Here is a 22602-nt window from a genome sequence, read left to right as displayed (position 1 = left end):
TCACGTAATACTTTGTTTAAACAATTTTTTTATTTTAACTAGGATAATGAATCTATTACAAAAATGATAAAGGCTATAGAAAAAATAGAAGAAACGGAGATGCTTATTTCAGAGAAAAGCAAGCAGGGAGATATTTGTATTAAGTTAAAAGTGCTGAGGTAGCTAACCTTACCTACTTGACCTAGTGAAAACATCAAATCCACAACTTCAAAACGTGCCCTCTTTTTAGGTATACACAGAACATTTACCAAAATAGACTTTTTATGGGGCCATACAGTTTTAACAAATTTCAAAATAATAAAAATCATACAGAGCATATTTTCTGAACACACAGTAGACTCAAACCAAAAATCAATAAGAAAAAGATTAATTTAAAAATTTGACAAAAGTAAGCTATGTAACTTTTATATAACTATGGGTCAAAGAGGATATTACAATGGAAATCCTACTTTCTTTCAGCTTTGTAAAAGATTTGTTATTGACTAATAATAATTGTATATATCTATGGGGTACAATGTGATACTTCAATACATGTATACATTGTGGAAGAGCAAATCAGGCTAATTAACATTTCCATCACCCCACGTACTTATCATTTCTTCATTGTGAGAACATTTAAAATTCACTCTTTTAGCAATTTTAAGATATACATTATTATTAGCTATGTTCCCCTCACTGTGCAATAGATCACCAGAATTTATTCCTCCTAACTGAAACCTTGTGCCTTTTGACCAACATTTCCCCTTTCCCTGCCCACTCCCCCAGCCTCTGGTAACCACCATTCTACTCTCTGCTTCTGTGAATTCAAACTTTTAGATGCCACATATAAGTGAGATCATAAGATATTTGTCTTTCTCTGCCTGTCTTATTTCACTCATCATAATGTCCTCTAGATTCATCCACATTGTCACAAATGACAGAATTTCTTTCTTTTTTACGGCTGAATAGTATTTCATTGTGTACCACCATATGTATCACATTTTCTTTATCAATTCATCTGTTTGATTCCATGTCTTGGCTATTGTGAACAGTGCTGCAATGAGCAGGTGGGTGCAGATTTCTTTTGGACATACTGATTTCAAACCCATAACCAGATGTGGGATTGCTGGATCATATGGTAGACCTATTTTTAGTTTTTTGAAGAACCTCCATACTGTTTTCCAACACAGCTATATTATTAGATTGGTGCAAAAGTACTTGCAGCTTTGGACCTTGAATTTTATTAATAAATTATTATAACTAAGCTCAAACACATTTTTATTAACCAAAATGGGAACCACTACAATCAACACATTTGTGCCAAAGTGAAATAAGTTTGTTTATTCCTATAGCATAAAAATCCATGCTTCGGGATTCCATGAACTCTTAAAAAGCATTTTCTGCATCCTGCTGGTTGTGGAAGCATTTTCCCCGCAAAAAATTGTCAAGATGCTTGAAGAAGTGGTAGTCAGTTGTCAAGAGGTCAGGTGAATATGGCAAATGAGGCAAAACTTTGTAGCCCAATTCATTCAACTTTTGAAGTGTTGGTTGTGCGACGTGTGGTCAGGTGTTGTCTTGGAGAAGAATTGGGCCCTTTCTGTTGACCAATGCCGGCTGCAGGTGTGGCACTTTTCAGTGCATCTCATCGATTTTGCTGAACACACTTCTCAGATGTAATGGTTTCACCAGGATTCACAAAGCTGTAATGGATCAGACTGGCAGCAGACCACCAAACAGTCACCATGACCTTTTTTTGGTGCAGGTTTAGCTTTGGGAAGTGCTTTGGAACTTCTTCTCAGTCCAGTGACTGAGCTGGTCACTGCTGGTCATCGTATAAAGTCCACTTTTCGTCACATGTCACAATCCAATTGAAAAATGGTTTGTTGTTGTGTACAAGAAAACAATGACTTCAAAACGACAATTTTTTTGATTTTCAGTCAGCTCATGAGGCACCCACTTATCAAGCTTTTTCACCTTTCCAATTTGCTTCAAATGCTGAACGACCATAGAATGGTCCACGTTGAGTTCTTTGGCATCTTCTCATGTAGTTGTAAGAGGATCAGCTTCAATGATTGCTCTCAATTGGTTGTTGTCAACTTCCGATATCTGGCCACTGTGCTCCTCATCTTCAAGGTTCTTTTCTCCTTTGCAAAACTTCTTGAACCACTTCTTGCATGGTACGTTCATTACCAGTTCCTGGGCCAAATGTGTTGTTGATGTTGTGAGCTGTCTCTGCTGCTTTACGACCCATTTTGAACTTGAATAAGAAAATCGCTTGAATTTGCTTTTTGTCTAACATCATTTCCATAGTCTAAAACAAGTATCAAATAAACAGCAAGTAATAAGTCATTAGCAAAAAAACAAAGTGGGAAATGCACATTAAAATGATGTATAACATAACCACATTTATTTAAGAATGTATTCCAATATCAAACGGCAAATTTCAACAATGCTAAATCCGCAATTACTTTTGTACCAACCTAATACATTTCTACCAACAGTGTACAAGGGTTCCCTTTTCTCCACATCCTTGCCAACACTTATTTTTCATCTTTTTGACAGCAGCCATCGTAAAAGATATGAGGTGATACCTCATTGTGGTTTTAATTTGCATTTCCCTTATGGTTAGTGATGTTGAGAATTTTTCACACATCTGTTGGCCTTTTGTAAGTCTCCTTTTGAGAAGTATCTATCTATTCAAGTCCTTTGTTCATTTTTTAATAGGGTTATTTGTTATGGACTGGTTTGAGTTCCTTACATATTTTGGATACAAGCCCCTTATCTGATGTATGATTTGTAAATATTTTCTCCCAATGTGTGTATTGTCTCTTCACTCTTCATTGTTTACTGTGCAGAAAGTTTTTAGTTTGATGCAATCCCATTTGTCTATTTTTGCTTTTGCTGCTCTGTATCATCTTTTCTGAAGTAAATGCTCAAATCTTTTGTCCAATTTTAATCAGCTTGTTTTCTTTTTATTGAGTTGTGAGAGTTCTTTATATATTTTGGATACGAGTCCTTTATTTATAGATGTTTTGAAAATACTTTCCCCAGTCTATGACTTATCTTTTTATTTTCCTAGAAATGTTTTTTCCCCCAAGTGGTGTTAATCTTGATGAAGTCCAACTTACCCATTTTTTTCTAAGTCATATAATTTGTTTCCCATTTAAGAATTATTGCCTAACCCAACCACACTAAGATTTTCCTGTGTTTTCTTCAAGAAGTTTTATAATTCTAGTTCTTGCTAATACTTCAACTTTTCTCAACAACATTTTGTAGGTTTCAATGAACATATCTGGTACATATTTTGTTACATTTTTCAAGTATTTCATATTTTATACTATTGCCAGAATATGACTTTTTTTTACAGCTTTTTACAAATATAGTTGATATATAAAAAACTGAACTTATTTAAAGTGCATAACTTGGTATGTTTTGACATCTGTATACCCCAGTCAAGAAAAAGAACATATCCATTTCCACTGAAAGTTTTTTTCTTGTGGCCCTTTGTTATTCTTCCCTCCTACCCTTCACGGCCTTACCCTCCCCTCACCCCTAATCCAGGCAACCACTGACTTTTCATCACTAGGAGTAGTTTGCATTTTCTAGAATCTTATATATATATACACACACACATATGGAATCATAAAGAATATTCTCTTTTTCATCTTGCTTCATTAACCCACCATAACTATTTGAAAAAATGTCCATGTTGCTGCATATATCAATAGCTTATTCTTATTTATTGCTGAGTCGTGTTCTACTGTATGGATGTACCACAGTTTGTCTACCCACTCAATTGCTGATAGACACTGGAGTTTTTTTTCCCCTCCAGTTTTTGGCTATTACAATATCTACAATATTTATGGATGCCATAAATATTAATATTAATGTACAAGTATTTGTGTAAACATGTTCTTATTTCTCTAGGGTGAATTCCCATGGGAAGAATGGCTGGGTCATATAGTAGATGTATGTTTAACATTTCAAACTCCAAACTTTTCCAACATGGTTGTATCCAGATTAAGGATCACAGTAAAGTTGAAGGGCATGCAGGTCAGAATAGTCTGTTCCGTATCTTTCATATGCATGTTGGTAATGGAGATTTATTCATTCATCAAATATTACTGAGTAACTGCCGAATGCTGTTACTCAATGAACTGGGTTAGGCACAGAGGATATGGCAATGAACAGTACAGCCATGGTTCCTGCCCTACGGTGCTTACATTCTTTGAAAACGCAGACGCTAAACAACAAAGTTCACAATGAATTATTTTTTTACAAACAGGTACTAAGTGCTCTGAATCCATCCTAGACTGGGGACTTTCTGAAAACTTCTTTGAGATAGCAACAGCTGAGCTGAGTGCTGAAGGATAAGCAGGAATTAACGAAACAGATACAATCCCAAGAGACTGCGGTAAGTGCCACAAAGCAGTAGTTCTGGGTTCTAGTATAACTCCCCTAGGATGCAAAGTTTTATTAACTGATTTATCTATTTATTCACTTAATCAGTCAAGCCTGTCCCAATTTCTGCATGAAAATTAATCCTCATCTTTGGAATAAAAAACAGGATTTTAGAAGCACCACCATCTTTGTCTTCTGAATCAATACTCAATTTGAGTACCCTCTCCAGGAGAGAAACATCCCTTCTGAATAATGAAAACAACAAGCAAGCTCTCTCACAAATTATAGTAGAATCATGAATGGAATAATGAAAATAGCAGTACTAGCCATGATAATAACAGCAGCAGCAGCTAACATGGCATCTGTAAAGTGCATAATCTACCGTCCATCTCACAGAATGTGTACTTACTGTGTGTTTTCCATGTGGTAGGTACTAGGTAATTTTATCCAATGCACTTGATAACTTCATGAAGTAGATATTACTGTTGCCATTTTAGAAAGAAATAAACTAAGATCCAGAGAGATTAAATAACTTGTGACAGTGCAGAAATCTGGGCCCAGAGTTATCTTAACTTATCCATAATAGTAATTATTATGCAAGAAATAACTTTACAAAGACCCTAAAGCACCAATAATAGGGGTACCTGAAGAAATGGTTTGCCTTAGCATCAAAATAATTTAGCACTGGACAAATGATATGCTGATAGCTGTTTAAGTAATACTTTTAAGGACCAGTGGTCTCTGACAAACATCATTTCTGGTAAAATCTCAGGGAAGACAGCACCGTGTCAGACAAACTTAGATTTAAATCCCAACTCTTCCATTTATTAGCTTCGTGACTTTAGGCAAGTTCTTTATTTACCTTTGCTTCGTCTCGGTATAGAATGAGAAAAACAATCTCCCCTTGTAGGTTTGGGGAAAGATCACAAGCAATGTACGTAAACACTGAGGACACTGACAGGGACATAACAAGTTGTATGCAGAAGGTAGTTAAGAAAGTTGTTCGTTGCACAGCATCTGGAGATTCTGATTAATGAACATGAGGCAGCTTTCTGATTTCACTCCTCTAATAAACAATTACTTCTTTAGAGATAATATGGAACCAAACACAAGTCATCAGAGGAAAGAGGTAAAGCTTCAAGCTCGGTCCCTCTAAGCTTTGAAAAACTTCCTCTCATTAACATGCTTTGCTGCTTGAAACAAACTCAAGGTTGGAAGAAATCCCAGGGATACATTTAGTCCACCTTTCTTTTATTAGACTTCTTTTAGACCACCTGAAAATACAGAAGCAACAGCATTCTGCCCATCTTGGCCAGATCATTTTGAACATTCCCTTTCCCCACCTTACTTTTGCCACAAAGATAAACACACAGGTAGAGTCTGAAGTCATTATATGTAATGACGAGAGAAAACACTGCTAGAAAAAATTAGTCTTTTTGCCATGACTTGGCTAGAGAAACAAGCAGGCAATTTGCTTTTTTTAAAACTGGAAAGGATAGTATATTAAATATCATCCAACGCCCTAGATGCTATGATGTAAAAGTCATCTCCTATGAATGAAAAAAATCCAAAAGAGATGAATGTATGTTTTATTAGCTATTCTTATGCCTTTCATTGACCTATAACTGTATCAACCAGGGCATCACACATCAATCTATTTCACAACAATTTCTTTTACATTCAAATGAAGCTATATATTTTTAAAATGCTGGGAAAACTTGAGCCTTTAATTGTTGTTAGTTGTGATGGTAGTAGGAGGGGGGATTCCTATTTCTTTCCCTTAAAATCTGGCTTTAATTTAAGGATTTGGAAATAAATTTCTGTAATAAATATATGTACCAAATAGGGCTTCATTTAATAAAATTTTATGCTTTCTTAAAAACCCCTAAATCAACAAATCTTGAGTTAACTAAAGAAAACGGTTACTTCTCTCCTAAAGGCAGGGTGACCACAGGGATAAATTTTGCCCCTTTCCCCTGTGCCAGCTGTAGCTAACTGACTTGGACACTCTGCGTGCTTAGTTCTGATGCCACATTTACCCCGCAGCCACGGGCCCCTGCCTGTGGTCATCATGCATCTCACGTACACCCTGACAGGGCCCATCAATTCCTATTGCTTTTCACCAGGCCTGGGCTCTGCCACTTTCCCCTGGGAAGACCTTTACTGGTCTCCATACTTAACCCCTGAACCCAGCCTAATCCATCAGCCACACTGAATGAACGGTGAGAGGGAATGTTTCTCCCTAAAGACAGGCAGCCAGCCTCTGCACTTAAAACTCAGAAAGAAAGCCATCAACAGGGTCGGCTCTGTTTGTCAGTGTCGCCAGCTTCTTCACTTACTGATGTTTTTATTGTTGCGGTGCCCAGCTGCTTGAGTCAAGAGAAGTGCTACTCAGGGAGACATCAATTAAGGGCTTGTTAAATGCTATAGATGCTCTTTTGAAAATATCCCATGGGACTCTCCTTGGGAGTTCCCCAAACCAGTGGAGGGCACAGTTGTCATTGTGCAATAGAAGTTCCCCAAGGTTTTAAAGAACAGCTTTATAACACACACTCTTACGCATAGCTTCTGGACTCCACCGGGAGATATTTAGAAGTTATGACTTTAGAGAATGAAATATAATACTTTTTAGGAAAGATAAGCAATAATAGGCAGTAAATATCAAACATATAAATATATTGTTTAAAACCTCCTTACCTCATAACCAAACTGCAGCTCATCAGAGGTCAGCATAATGATGTCATCGTCAATGGCCAGCACAGCCTCTGTCTCAATTTCATCATACGGGAAGAAACGGTTACTCAACTTGTTTTCAGCAGTCCTCACAACTTTTAGTGGAACCCGGATTTTGGGCCAAAGAGAATCTGGAAAAAGATAAAACAGGGTATTTACTACTCTCCTAACCCTTGTGAAGAGATAAAGTGGTGACAGCATCTTATCACAAATGAGACTGAAGAATCAACTTATATCCATGGCTCTCTTCAAATCCAAAGGTACAGCTGTGCAAGGGGAGATTCTTACAGACATATTTTTATTATAATAAAAATGCATATATACATATACCACACAATACACATATACAGCACATACACACACATACACGTATATATCCTCTCTAAATCCTTATGACACTACTAACTCTCAATACTGTGTTAATTAGAATGAACAAATGGCTTCAACTCACAACTGAGGGGCAGAGAAGCAAAATGACTTGACCAAGATCACAACAACAGCAAGAGAAACAGAGTCTGGATTGCCTTATTCTCAGGACTACGGCTTTAATATCAGAACTCTACCACCTCTAGTAAATACTCTGCAAAATACTTTCAGGTAGGTTCACCCCAGCTCAAAAGTTACCTGCAGCTACACTACGAAATACAGTGCATGTGTGAAGATGACTGTCCCGATGTGCCCACCTCCACGATGCAATCACAGACAGCTATCAGTTCTGCTAAAGTCCACCCTCACCAAAGTATGCTTCACTGCAGGAGTGCGGCTTTCTTAACTCAGCACTCCCACACCCCCTGCCTGACTCACTAGGTTTGATTTCTCATCATGACCAATTTAGAGAGTAAATATCAAATTTCTAGGTTCAATTATGTGGGATTTTCTAGTATACTGAAGAAACACTGACCCATGATTTGCCTTACATTTTTTCCCATTCTACTTTGAAATGATTGGAGTAATTCAACCATAGTTTCTTTATTTTAAAATGCTGCATTTAGCATAGCATGAAATTAATACTTCTTCGATGCAGTACGCATATCCATAGACCTCAGAGGGCAGTTTGTTCTTGACACATCTGTCAAATGAGAATAGCAAACCAAGGTATCATACTGCTCTCAAAAAGTCCATCATGTAATTGTGGGAAGATCTTGTTTTTGTGAGTCCGGAAGCCCCAAAAATCCCATGGCCACTCCGAAGTCATTATACTGAAGAAGAAGTATGACAGGGGGAAAATTAGAAGAGAAAAAGGCTGTCTTACCTAACTGCAAATAAAATGTCTTACTTCTGCACATTTCATAATATAAACATATAACAAATTGTTGGGCCACTCCCAGAGTCTTGGAAGCGTCCTGTGCAAATGAGAGTCCCTGTCGGTAAAGAAGGTAGTTTTAAAATAAGCCAGTGACACAGAGCCTAAAGAAGAGTGGTCAACTCCAAAAGGAGCACTGGAAAAGGGCTGAACCAGAGACCAAAGAAATGATCCCACTGGCCATTGTCTTTTCATCAAAAACAACAGTTAATTATAGTTCTACTCTTGGTCCATAATCAATAAATATCTTTGGAATAAATGTGTGGACACATGACCGAGAGATTGGAAATCTGAGTTCTGCATTAGCTATTGGATCTTTTAAGCAAGTACCATTTTCTCAGGATAAGAACAAGGAGAGAGGGGGAGAGAGAGAGAGAGAGAGAGAGAGAGAGAGAGAGAGAGAGAGAGAGAGACAGAGAGAGAGACAGAGAGAGAAAGAGAGAAGACCTTTATTAGGCAACTAGTATATGCCAGATGCTCTATAGATACTTTGTCATTCAACCCTCCTGACAACTTTATGGGGCAGAAATTACTTACAAAGTAGTATTTACATGGTTCAGACAGGTTAAATAACTTGCCCAGTGATACACAGTTAATAAATGATAAGGGTAGTATTTGAACTTAAGTCTGTGTGGCATCAAAGACCAAATGGGAGCTGTACCATATCCACTGCAGCTTCAGAATCCTGTGTTTCTCTAGACCTGGAAGAAAACTAAGACATTTCAATAACTTTCTCTAGCAATCATCCTTATTCTTGCTTGCTTCTCTCTCCCTAATGCAGACAAATAAAATCTCTGTCATACATCTACTCTTCCTAAATCCTTATAAAACATGAATGGACTGTAACATCTAAAATGAAGGCAGTTATAGCCTTACCTACCAGACCAGTGGTGCCCAAACTTTTTGGTCTCAGAATCCCTTTATGCTCATAAAAATTATTGAGAATCCCAAAGAGGTTTTGTTTATATAGGATGGAAATATACACACACACACATCCTTTATTGTATTAGAAATTAAAACTGACAAATGTTAAAACATGATAATATACAACACAAGTTCTATTAGCTGTGAGAGTGATGATGTAACTCATGTCATAGACTCTGGAAAACTCTACCATACATTTGTGAGAGAATAAAACAGTAAGAAAGGGAAATAACAACTTAGTATTACGATGAAAAGAATAATACTAAAGGATCTCAGGGATCCCCAGGGTACCTGAATCACTCTTTGAGAACTGCTGTGCTAGACTCTGTGTTCAGATTTAGGTACCTCAACATAAGAAGTACCAGAAGGAGTAAGGACTTCGAGTGCAAGCATTTGAATCCAGAATTTCTATAGAATGCTTAAAGAAACTAAGTGCACCAGTTATCAACTTATTGCCTCTCAGTTTCAAACTTAGTTTTCATTGTCCTGTTGGCAATACTGGAACTGGACCCTGTAAACATGTCTCCTTTGCCAGCCGGCATGATGTTAAGCTTTGCCAGTAGAGGGCACTGAAGGGTCACTGCAGGAGGATGGGGCTTTTCTTCCTGGTTCTGATGTGCCTTTTTAATTTCCTGCTCCTGCGGTGTTTGGCCGGTAGGCAGGCAGTAGCATTTATCTCCAGCAAGCATAAGAGGCACCCCTGGGGGCAGTTTCCCAGTGCATTTAACACCCTGCAGGCAGCTTCCCAGCAAGTTCTGTGGAAGCTCCACCAGCAACTTAGCCAAGGTTATCCCCATGGGTGGTTCCAGGTGAGCTCCACGGAAGCCCTGGCCAGTTTCCCAGCAAGTTCAGTAAGACCCCCTGGGCAGCTTCCTGCCGAATTCTGTGGGTATCCAAGTGGGTGGTTGGTTTCCTGCTCGTCAGCCTTAGCCTGTGGCACTTCGGCAAACTTCACCATCCAGTGGGCTACAACCCTACTCTCCCAAGCAAGGTCTGAGATGCAGACCTAGCTGGGGAAGGGGCTCTTCCAAGTTTATTTCCTGTAATCTTTAGAGTTCTCTTTAGCTTTTAGTAGATAAATCCTGACTAGCTAATAATTTTTTATATTTAATTTTTCCTATTCAAATTACTGTGTGGTTTCTGTCTCCTAAGTGAACCTTGACTAATATGCTTGGGATACCAGAAAGGTTGTCAGATGAAAAAGGAATCGTTCCCTATGGCCTCTACAGTTAGAACCATGACCAATGCATGGGTGAAAGTTACAGAGAAATTGATTTAGAATCAAAATAGGTAAAAGCTTCCTGGTGGTGTAAACTGTTTTAAGATGGAATGAAATGCCTTCAGCACTGGGCGCGGTGGCTCATACCTGTAATCCTAGCACTCTGGGAGGCTGAGGTGGGAGGATTGCTTGAGCTCAAGGGTTCGAGACCAGCTTGAGCAAGAGCAAGAGCTCGTCTCTACCAAAAATAGGAAAAATTAGCTGGGTGTGGTGGCACACACCTGTAGTTTCAGCTACGCAGGAGGCTGATGCAGGAGGATCACTTGAGCCCAGGCGTTTGAGGTTGCAGTGAACTATGATGATGCCACTGTACTCTACCCAGGGAGACAGAGCAAGACCTTGTCTCAAAAAAAAAAAAAAAAAAAAGGAAATGCCTTCAGCAAAACATTATGCCCTTTTCCTTGAAATGCTCTAACTTAAGTCACATTTCTACTGGACATCAGGTGAGACTAAACAAGATGCCTCTGAGGTCTTAGGATTCCATGAGGCAGTAAGATATCACAGAAAGAACGCAGTCTTTGGAAATAGCTTGAGATCCCAGGTCTACCACTTACTAGCCAAGTGACCTTGAACGAGCCAATCACTTTGAACCTGCTTTTTTGACTTAGAAGAAGAAATACCACCACCATATTGACTTGATTGACTGTGAGGATGAATGTGAATCCATTTAGCAACGCAGTGCCTGGCACATGGCAGACAATCATTAAATGTTAGCTGTGCTTTCCCTGGAAAGTCTGTGCCTAATTACAGAACCAGAGAATTTTTTTTAAACCTTAGGTAGTGGTGGCAAATGGTGCATCTGAGATCTGGGACATCTCCCTGACAACCCAGTGGCAACTCATGCCTTCCAGGTCCACTTTTAGAGAAGCAGGATCCCTGCCATTAATCCTCTCAACTGAGAACATCGCACACACTAACAAAACAAAAGAACGTCGAACTTTGGCCATGTTAACTCCACAAGGCAACAAATAGCTGCTCTCTTTCCACTATGTATAGAAAACAGGCTAGCTGCTTTGGTTAAGCATAAACATGCCTTGACACTGAATGGAATCTGGACTTTTGCTTGGGGAGTATATACAGCATGTTCGACCCATGCACAGCTTTCCACACTCTTCACCTACATATATCCAAAAAATTACTTGAGACGATGTCCATGAAGAACTAACTTGCCCCTGTAAATTCTTTGATGGGAAAATTTTAGAGAGTGATGAAGGCCAAGGAGGATGATATGGGATGCAGATGGAAATGTAGAATGAATCACGACTTTTTTAGAAATATGATTACTTTTCCCTATTCTCAGTTAGCTGTGGGTAGCCAAAAGTTAACTTTAGCAAAAAGAGTCTCTATTTCACTGTCTATGGACCATCAGTACCACCAAACGGAACCCTATAAAGAATTCCCAGTTGCTTGTTTTCACTTTGTCAAATGAAATAGGCCTCCACCAAAGGGAAGTACCATTTCTGCAGGCTTCTGACAGCACCCCTTCTGTGGAGGGCAGGGATGAGAGGGCAGCAAGCAAAGAATAAGCATTATAATTATACCTTCCCCTTAAAATAGATAATCCTAATATGGAATTTGGATTCTGGAAAGGTTACCTTTAAAAAAATTAGGACTGGAGCAGTAGAGGGAGAAGGGAGCACGAGCTGGTGAAGAAGAATATATGTGAGAAAGAAAAGATTGTTCCTTCACATTAGGATTTTCAAAAGAATAGATTTACTTTTCTTCTCTGAGTCCCTGACAAGGATCTAGTTCTTCTACATAATCCCAAATCAGAAAACTGACAAAGCATGATGATTTTTCTACAACTAAATGGTAATCTAAATAGACACAGTGGGCCTTAGCGCAAAGGGCATGAGCTCTGGATCCAGAGAGACCTGTGTTTATTTCTTACTCTGCTACTTGCAGCTTTATAGGCAAGTTACTCTGCTAATCTGAGTTTCATTTTTCTTGTTTTTGTAAAATGTGGATAACAGCTTCCTTGCAAGCTTGTCACAAGGACTTGGGATAATATATGTAAAGCACTTGGCACAGTTCCTATTTCTAGGATTAAAGAGGCATATAATAAATGGCTATAACAACATCATGTCATTATCATTTTCACAAATGGATTCTTGTAGGGTCCTATGAACTTCACTTCTCCACTGATAACCGGAAGAGGTCTACCAAAGGATATGGGGATGACCCATAAGGATGCAGATGGAAACAGTGTCATAGCTAGAAATCTTCAGGCCCAAATTCTATTGCTGAGCTGGAATGGAGTCTCTTTTCCTTACAACTTTAAATTCTAAGTGAAACAGCAGGCTCTTGTATCTTGTGTCTCATCCTGTAAATCTGTAGCAGACAAAATAGAAATGTCACTTCTATTCACACAAAGTAACCTGAAGAATATGATTTTTCAAACACATTACTGAATTTATGAAAAACAAACAGCTGAGCCAGGTGACCTGATAACTTCACAGTATGAGCCTTAGTCCAGCTCAAAGGAGAAAAAGAATTCCTTGTTGTTAAGATTTCTTTTTTTAAAAAAATACACTGATTAACGGTTTTCTCCATGTTGGATGCCAAGAGAGAAGTGAGCAAAGAGATTTTTTCTCCAACTTGGCAAAGGTACTGCAAAATGTTCAGGTTGACTCTAGATGACCCCAAGCCCATCCTGCCAATCACTATCATAAATACAACCACAGATCCACAAAATAAATCAGCAGATTATCCCCATACAAACCTTGAGCCCACTTCTGCAGCGTTCGAGTTGCTTGGAGTATAGCTGGTCCCCACGATCCTAATTCCCCACAGCCCCAGAAGCTCCAAAGGAAGGTGGCTGCTGCGTCTACCCCCTGTTGACCCTCCCAGGTTGGACCAACCCAATCTTGTGGGTTGGCCATCCTGACACACCCAGCCAACCTCACCTTGCCTATTAACTATTAAGGACCATGCAAGTCACAGTCTGAAGCTGGGGAGCTCCTAATATCAATTCATATTTAAGACTGAAATCTGTTAAAACTGGAGGCTGAGTTACCCCTACCTGAAATGTACAGTGCAACAACCTGCTCCAGACTGAGGCCAGAGGCCAAGCCAAATAACCTCTGTATCCATCAAGTTTGGAAGTTAAAGAACTGGGGAGGGGGAAGGCAGTGACCTGCCTTTTCTTTGAACAGAGCTCAAAACCAACGTGATGAAAGCTCACTGGAAATTTCTATTGCCTAGTCTAAGTATTTATTTAAACTTCAAACCCAGCAATTTAGACTTCAATGTAACCAAAAGAAAAAAGGATTTGGTTGGAGAATAAAAAAAAAAAATAAGAAAAATGGAAAGGGGGTAGATTTCTGCCTACACGAATCCTCCCAGCAGCAGACATGTTAACCACAATATTTATTTTAGTAAACGTAGAGAAAGTAAAAAACATCACTTTTGCCTCTAATATTTCAAAGCCTTGGACTTTTTTTTTTTTTTTTAAGTATATATGTTACTAATGCTGTACGTGAAAAATCAGATGCATTTGCTGGCATGAGGACCAGAACTGACAGCTCCATTTACCAACTGAACAAACACCCCACAGAAGATTAAACATGGTTCATGTTCTCCCCAAACAACCACATGGCCAGAACCAAAGCCCTGACCTAAAAACCACTGTTAGAAAGTAGCAGTCCAGTTGCTACATGTGTCAAAATTAGGGCCTTGTCAGTTAAGGGCTCTCTTTCCTCCCTAGAGTCAAAATATTTTAAAAATAAACTAAACTCTTGGTCATAAAATTAACCACTACATTTTAGTAGGGTCTACCAAAAATTAAAACTGAACACCCAACTCCAAAACCTGGGCTCATGATACTGCCTTTAGTTACGTCAGTGTAGAGGCTTAGACCAAGAACAAAAAAAAAATTTTTCTTTCTCATAGTTTGCAATGATACCTGCCCAAAAGAAGTGATTCAAATTCATGATAAATAACTATGCCCAAGTGGCTAACCAGGGTTTATAAACACAAGCCTCTTGAATTTAGTGCTAGAATATGCAACTCTGCCCTTCTGGGCAGGACTGCAGAGGGTGGCTCAGAGGCTCTCTTTGAAGGCTGGTGGCCTTGTACGCAGGGGCAGATACATGCCTGTGAGTACAGCATGACGCAGCAGCCGTTCCAGACCTGGTGAGGGGCACACGGCCCTCCTTCCTAAAATAGGACACGTGTTTTAAGGGACTAGTTAGCAATGTGGGACCATCCAGTTCACTCCACTCTGGAGAAAGCCAACTCGCATGGATGAGTCCAAGTCAACGGGCAGAGAGCTCCCCAAGGTCCCTCCCTACAGAGCTCCCCAAAATTTTCTCTACCTTCTCCTTCCTTTCTGTGTTCTCATCCCTCATTTTTCTTTTACCCTTTTCCTTCTCCTTTATTAAGAGTTAAGCAAACAAAACAAAAATCCAGAAAACTGGTCATGTTATAGTGTTGAGAGAGAGAGAGAGAGAGAGAGAGAGAGAGAGAAAAGACTTGGCATAAAAAGCTAGTAAATAAAAAAAAAAAGCACTTTTGCTTCAGGGTATAATATAGGAACTTACTTTAAAATAGCTACTATATTTACTCAAACTGTGGCTTCCTAAATCTAAAACGAAAGTATACGACTCTTTCAGAAAACAAAAAATCCCATGAAGTAAATTTTTAAATGTCTCAGGAGGAACTAAAGAATTTTCTCGAGGCAAATTCTTACTTGCCTTTAAGAGACAGAAATATAGTCGTCTTCTAGCCTAGACTATAGATCTACTACTGGTAGCTTCCAGGGTCGACTATCCCGACTTCAGTATAGCCAATTAAAAGGGACCAGCCATAAAAAGTGCAGATACTACTGTCAGGCAATAAACTAGTAGACCTTATCGGTGACAGTGGTGCACATTACAAACTTCAAACTCATTCCTTGCTCTAATCCATCAGAAACTTCCTGGCTTTAATAGGCTATAAATGGCAGGAGCTTTGAAGTCCCTGGGATTAGGATCAGTAATAGACAGACTGAATGAGAAACTAAATGCAGGTGGAACATACTCTATGCATCCCGAATTAAAAACAAATCCAATTAATCAAATAGTCCTCAACCCTAGCTGCCAGCCAGCAGATTACAGGGGTGGCCAAGGCAAGGAACAAAGTGACTCAGGATGAACCAATGGGAGAGTCTACTGATTGCTCACTTTAAGGATTTGATTTGAAGTCTGGACAGCGTATGCTTTGCTGATGACTGCCCCAATCAGAGGTGAGGCCATCCTTTTTTTCTTTTTTGAAGGAGAGCACAGTATCAGAATAGAGATAAGAAAGGAGGAAACTAATGTCTTTTAAACTGAGTTTTCATGTAAACAATCAGCTGAGAGGGCTGAGGGAAGCTGAGATCTGTTTTCCCAAGGCTGATAGCCTTTGATCCTACTGATTCCTAAGCCCTCAAACACTTGTGGCTACAGAGCATGCCAGGGCTCGGAATTAAATGGGCCACCCTAGAACAAGAATGAGACGACTGAGAAATTGGGGCATGCTGCCTTAGAAACGGCATTGCTGTTGAAAAAGCAGGAAAAGTCATTTAAAACAAAGGATGTGAATAATTTCGCCATCCAAAATCAATCCAGCTGAGAGTTGCACTAAAGCCCAAACTGGGCCTCTCCTGAACACACAACTTTCTCACTCTTCTTACCTTCTGGAGGGTTTTTATTCTGATTATTCCAGACGACTAGCAGCTTGGATAGACTGGGCACCTTGGACACTTCAGTGATGACCCGGAAGAGGCTCTCCACTCGGTCATAGGTGAGGACGATGGCGGTGAACCCTTGAGACTGTGGTGGGATCAGCGGGAGGAACAGTGGGTTGCTCACACTGCTCCACTTCTGCAAAACGTCAGATTAACATGGGTCAGAGAGGGAGCTGTAACAATGGGGCTGACCCAGCATCAGCAGTAAACCTGACCATGGCAGGTTTGGTGGCTTTTACCATGACCAAATCCAGAGCTAAGCAATTGTTCAAAGTCTTCCCCTCCTCAAAACTTAAGTTTGACACTGATACCATTGAAAAAAGAACTTTTGCAGCTAAGAAGAGATTTCTAGTTAAACATGACAATTAAAAGTATGTGCTTATCTCCATTCCTTCCCCAAACCTACTAAAATGGCAGTTGATTAATATAAAAGGATATAAATCCACAAGGACAAAGAGATGGAAGAAGAAACACCAGCTGATGAGCCATAGTAACTTATGTCTGAAAGACGGACCAGGCTAGGGAAGGAGCGGCAGAGCAGAAGCGAGAGTGGAGACCTGGGCACCTACCAGGAGGGGGGCCAACAAGGGCGTGCTCCTGGGAACCCACCAAGGCTCCAGAGTTAAACTCACCTGGGACTTTGTGAGGTAAGAGGAGGGGCAGGGTTGAAAACAGGAACACTGGTTAAAAATCTACCTAAGGAGCAGTTAGAGACCTAGATTCACGAACCCTCCCTTTACCCCACGCAGCTAGAAAACTACTCTTCTTCCCTCTCCCCAGTTGGTGAAGGCAGGTTTATTCTCCAAGGAAACTGAAGCTCTAGATGTGGAAACACAGGCACAGAGGAGAGGAAAATACAGGTTAAAAGTCTACGTTCTGAATGATGGGCCCTGCAGCCTTCTTCCCCCTTCAGTTCCCAGAGCACAGGCAGCCATGTGGCTAGCTCGGCACCCTGTCATTGCACAGTGACGCCTCCAGGCAGTAAGCTGACTCTCACACAAAGAACTGCTGATCAGCTTTCTACTGCTTCTTTGTTAATCATGAACAGATTCCAGAATCATAGACATTTCAAGAGCATCTTCAGCATGAAGACGGAAATCAAACAAAGAAAAAAAGGAACTCAGAGGTTACAGAGATGATAGAGGCAGCAGAAAGAAATTAAAACAGCATCAACAATAAATTGTATCTTTAAGGAAATAAGATTTCCCATCCATGAAATAAGAATTGCTATTATTATTTGAAAAGATCTATCAGAGAACAGAAATAACTCATGAACATTAAGAACACAAGTTTTGACACTTTTTAAAAGGGCAGGATTAAAAGAGAAAGATGATAAAATAGTGAACAAAAAGACAGAGAGGAAAAATAGGACGGAGAAAATCCAGGAGGTCCAACATCCATTAAATAGGAGGTTTCAGAAAAAGAAAACAGAATATGGAAGAAATGAATTTATCAAAGAAATTAAACAAGTTCTCAGAACAGAAGATATGAGAGGCATGAACTTTCAGATTGCAAGGGAACAATAAGTAGCCAGCACAGTGAATTAAAAAAAAAAAGACAAAAAAAAGAAACAAAACAATGAAACAAAAACCACTGCCATATCAAAGAAATCATTTCTGAACACAGCGACGTGTGAGTGTAGGGGATGAGCATGTGAATTCACTGTATAATTCTTAAAACTTCTCTGAGATATTTTTTGAAATAAAGTTTAAAAAGTAACTTTAATGCAGCAATGTAAGCAAAAATATTTTTGTACTGATAATAAGCAAAGATTATGAAAATGTTCTTACATTTTTTTTTACCAGCTTTATTGGGATATAATTCACATACCATACAATGCACTCACTTAAAATATACAATGGTTTTGATATATAACACTGTTAATTTTTTAAAATTGTGGTAAAATATATATAATATGAAATTTACCATTTTAATCATTTTTAACTGTACAATTCAGTGGCATTAATTACATTCACATTTACATGTTGTCATGTGAAAAGGCCAGGACTGAACTCCATTTCCACTAGAAAGGGGCTGAATATGAAGTGTCCTATTATTCTGGCTGCCTTACATTTCCCTAAAGTCTTTTATACTTTGGGATTCCCAAGGTCCCCTATCAATCTCATCCATATCACTGATGGACACCCATCACCACATATATGACAACAGCTGTGTGCCAGATGTAACAGTGGGGATAGGAAACGTACACAAACACATGGAATACACATGGGATGGGAACTCAAGGAGACTGAATGGGATTCCTGAAGTCCTAATGTAATCAAAATATTAAAGCCAAAATGCCCACAACATGCCATAATTAGATTTCACAATCACAAGGCACAATAGGAAAGGCCATCTTCTCATGTTGACCTTCTCTTTCCATGAACCACACTTTCACATTAAACTGTAGTCTTAGGGAGGTGCCCGGATTTTAGTATTTGTATCCTACTACCTGATTACATTTCTAGAAACTCCTGAGTTTTCTACCCCAAATCCTATTCTTCATCTCTTCCTGACTTTTATGGAAACTGAAGTCAGTACGCAGCCCTATACTTAAGCGACAATTAATCCCCAAGGGATAGTTCTGGTCTATCTGCCATCACTATCCCCAACCCACTCACCTATTCCTCTTGACACAATATTCACTAATGCCCACTTGAAAACATGATTTTAAATGAAAAAGATTCTTTTAGAAAATGTATAAAATAATTTAATGTGTGATATTGAAACAGTCAAGTTTTACTGAACACTTAGTAAGTGCTAGACACTGTGCTTTACATGTATTTTTCTCATTTGAAACTCACAACAACCCTCAAGATATATATGTTTACCGTTCTCATTTACAGATGATGAAACTGTGGGATTAGAAATAGCTGATGATGTTCAAGGATATATGACCTGAAAGTGATGGAACTGAGATATAGCCCAGGCAGTCTGATTCCAGAACACCAGATAGTGATGGTTCACAGCCCTTCCCCATGTCTCCCTAAAAACATACTCAGACCGAGTCTGGGGCAAGCATCACCACTTTATTGACTTTGCAAACCAGAAGTGTGGGGAACTGCAGGGTTTACTACTTCTAGCTCTTCTCTAAGACAAAAATAAAAGTTCTTGATCCTTGTTAAGCACATTTGGGCCAATAAGCAAGAACCTACCCAAACACTATAATTTCAGAGAGTACATGGAATGAAAACACACCAAACATATAACACACAAAGTGAGCACATAAATTAAAAAAGGTAAAATACACCACAAACACAGAAGGAAAAACTATTAGAAACTCCAACAAAATGAGGTCTGTTCTTTGGGAGAAGGGAGGAGAATGCCAACACACTTAAATGCCTTAACAACATTAAGAGGACAGGAAAAAAATTCCCTGAGAGATGCAAGGCTTGGATTCAGAAAACGAATGCCTTGGCATTTAAACTGAGGCACCCCCGAAATGAATCACAGCTCTGATTTCAAGGCTCTGCCAGGGAGAAGGAACTGGAGTCTCTGGTAAGACAACAGATCTGGTCTCATCCGTATGCCAGCTCCACTGGGGAAGCGGATGGGTAGGGAAGGGGAGAGGGTAGTAAGGAATGGCTGGCTGGGAAGGGGACAGTGGTTTTTCTGGTGTTCAATTTTTCCACACAGCTCACTTACATCCCAAATCAGGCTTGAGAACTACAAGTGGAGAAGGCAGCACACGGGGAGACAGAGCACGGAAGGGAGCATGAGGAGTGCTGAAACCTTGAAACTTTCCCACAAAGTACAGGCACTGAGATGAACACAGGAGGCAACACACAAGCTCCTAAGCACATATTTACTCTGATAAGGACACACCACCAGTATTGATGCAAATGACTTCAAAAGTGAGTCAGCATGGTTAGAGTCAGTTTCGGACTCGACTCCTTAATCTGAATGCAGGTTCTTTCACTTCCAGCTGTGTAACCTGGGCAAAGTACTTAACCTCTCTTGTACCTCAGAGCTTCTCCACCGATGAAATCGTGATGGTAGTATTACTGAATATAAATGAGAAGTACCTGGCATATAAAAGCATTCAATAAATGGTAGCAAATGATTGATCTGCATTGAGTAACAGCTTCTCTGGGCTTTACTTTCTGCATGTCTCAAAAGTGAGGTGGGGGGTAGCCTAAGCAATCATGGGTCTCTTTCAGCACAGAAATTCTAAATGGAATCCTTCTTCCTCTCTCTCTTTCCCTTATCATGTTTTAAGGCCATGGTTTACTTGGATTCTCTACCTCTACTTCTTCCTCTCCAAATATATTGTTTTTATTTCCATAATTTTCTCTTTTCCTTCCTATTCTTTGTTTCAGCTATCCTGACAGCTCCATGGAAGCAGCAGCCTTAACACCTAGTACCTAGTACAGTGCCTACTGCCACTCTGTAAAAACTTGTTTAAAAAAATGAGTAAGTTAAACACAAACAATCCAGGCCATGTTCTTTCTGTCCTCTTTATGTATAGATATGAATAGTTGATGTACACTCAAATAAATGTACACTCAAAATCATTAAAAGTTTTGTTTTTGTTTTTTTGACACAGGTTCTCACTCTATTGCCCAGGCTAGAGTGCAGTGGCCTCATCGTAGCTCACTGCAACCTCAAACTCCTGGGCTCATGAAACTTTATTTTCCTGAGTATTGTTTCACTGACAAATTAACATAGCTACGTTTATGTTCTATTTCCAACAGTCATAAAAAGGAAACTCTGATCTGCAACTAGGCTTCCGTGTCAACTGCTTCTTCCCTCCTCAAACACAGTCCCGTTTGCTTGGGGAGCTCAGTGGCAGCGTGGAGAAAGGCAGCTTTAATTGAGGTGTGTACACCTTCACACAGACACGCCACTCCACTAGGGTAAGGTCAACAAACTAACCCCCAGACAAAAAAAGCTCACTGGAGAGGGATATTTAAAAAATGGCATTTAGTCACCTCTGAAATACCTTTAAGAACTGACCCCCTGCTGACTAACCAAAGAGAGTGTCTACAGTCTGGGACCTCTTGACCCCACTTTCTGCAGGAAATCAAGCGAATTTAAACCTCCATAATTTACTCAAGACTCTGGCTTCTGCCAGGGAAAAGGCACACAATGCTGGCAATTAACTCTGTTGCCCGACTCAATCTCCATAATGGCAAGATAGGCCATGAAATTAGGCATCCAGCAATAGCGAGGTGAAAAAGGGACCTATGGCTGCTGTACCTTTGCAATCTCGGCTATCGATGCAATTTTCAAATATATTCAATAAACTGTTCACTCAAAGATGGAAGGCGATACCAAAAGAAGAAGTGTGCATTATTCTAACAAAGTAATGCCTTGTTCAGCTCTCGCCCATCTGCCCACCCTTCGTTTCTCACTCCCATAACATCCACTCTAGAAGCCCCAACAAGAAATCTTACATTGTTGAACTGCAATCACATAAAAGTAATCCCTAATAGCGACGGTAACTCTCAGGTCACAATGCCAGCTGTAGACAAATTCTTTCGCATTACTTATTCTGGAAAGCCCTGGTATAAGAGCTGGTAGTGAGCAGACAAACTGCCAGTAGTGAGAGGGAGCTGTGGGCTCAGGTTTCAGGATGCCTTGAAGGAAGGGCCATGAGAGACTAAGCTTAAAGTCATCTACCAGTTCAAAGGGGTTTCTCCTTCAGAAAAGAGACTCAAACTCTAGCAACTAGTTCTGCCTTTGGCAATCCCAGACAAAGGAAGTTGCCTGGGCCCTTCCTGCAACCCTGTTTTGCTTCCTTGTAGTTGAAAGGTCATGGTAGCCCTATATAAGTCTAACCAAAACCATCCTAGTCAAGTTTACCATACAGAAAATAGAGAAAGAGTGGCCTTTATCTGAGATGATCTTTTTGAAGTTACTTGGGGATTGTAAAATCAAGAGTGAGAAAAACTATATTTCATTACCAAACTAATGGATTCTTTCCAACTAAACCAAAGCAACTGCAGCACAGGAGAAATCAAGATGCAAAAGAGAATGGTCCAAAATTTAGTTACCATTACTCACCATATCAAAGATTTTTTTATTGTGTATAACTTCATGTGAAAATAAGAGACTTCAGCAGGTATTTGAGTAAACTCATATTTGATTTGCCTGAGCAGAGAAGTAGGAGGTCAGAGAATAAAGGAAGAGAGAAGGATGGGCCTGTTATACCGGAGCTTTGAGCCCGCAGTAACGAGTAGCCTCACCTATTCATACCTTGATAGAAGGGGCAGTTTTCCTGGTTGTTTTGAAGTTATCAACTCTTACCTCAATGTGGTTTCAATTATGAATTAC

At 39.6% G+C, this 22602-nt stretch overlaps 1 protein-coding gene across 2 annotated transcripts in view; it reads right to left on the bottom strand.

Moving 5' to 3' along the window:
* EXT2 (exostosin glycosyltransferase 2) overlaps positions 1-22602 on the bottom strand; it is a 125223-nt gene that overhangs the window by 27195 nt on the left and 75426 nt on the right. For both annotated transcript variants that reach the window (XM_045557866.1, XM_045557865.1), the window contains 2 exons: positions 16273-16462; positions 7078-7244 (listed from right to left, as the gene is read on the bottom strand). In XM_045557866.1, coding sequence (XP_045413822.1) covers positions 7078-7244; positions 16273-16462 — 357 coding nt within the window. The remainder of the gene's footprint in view (positions 1-7077; positions 7245-16272; positions 16463-22602) is intronic.

Source organism: Lemur catta, chromosome 7 (assembly GCF_020740605.2).
Source record: "Lemur catta isolate mLemCat1 chromosome 7, mLemCat1.pri, whole genome shotgun sequence".
Classification (NCBI taxonomy): Eukaryota; Metazoa; Chordata; class Mammalia; order Primates; family Lemuridae; genus Lemur; species Lemur catta.
The sequence above is the reverse complement of the archived record's forward strand: the minus strand, read 5'-3'. Positions and strand labels throughout refer to the sequence as shown.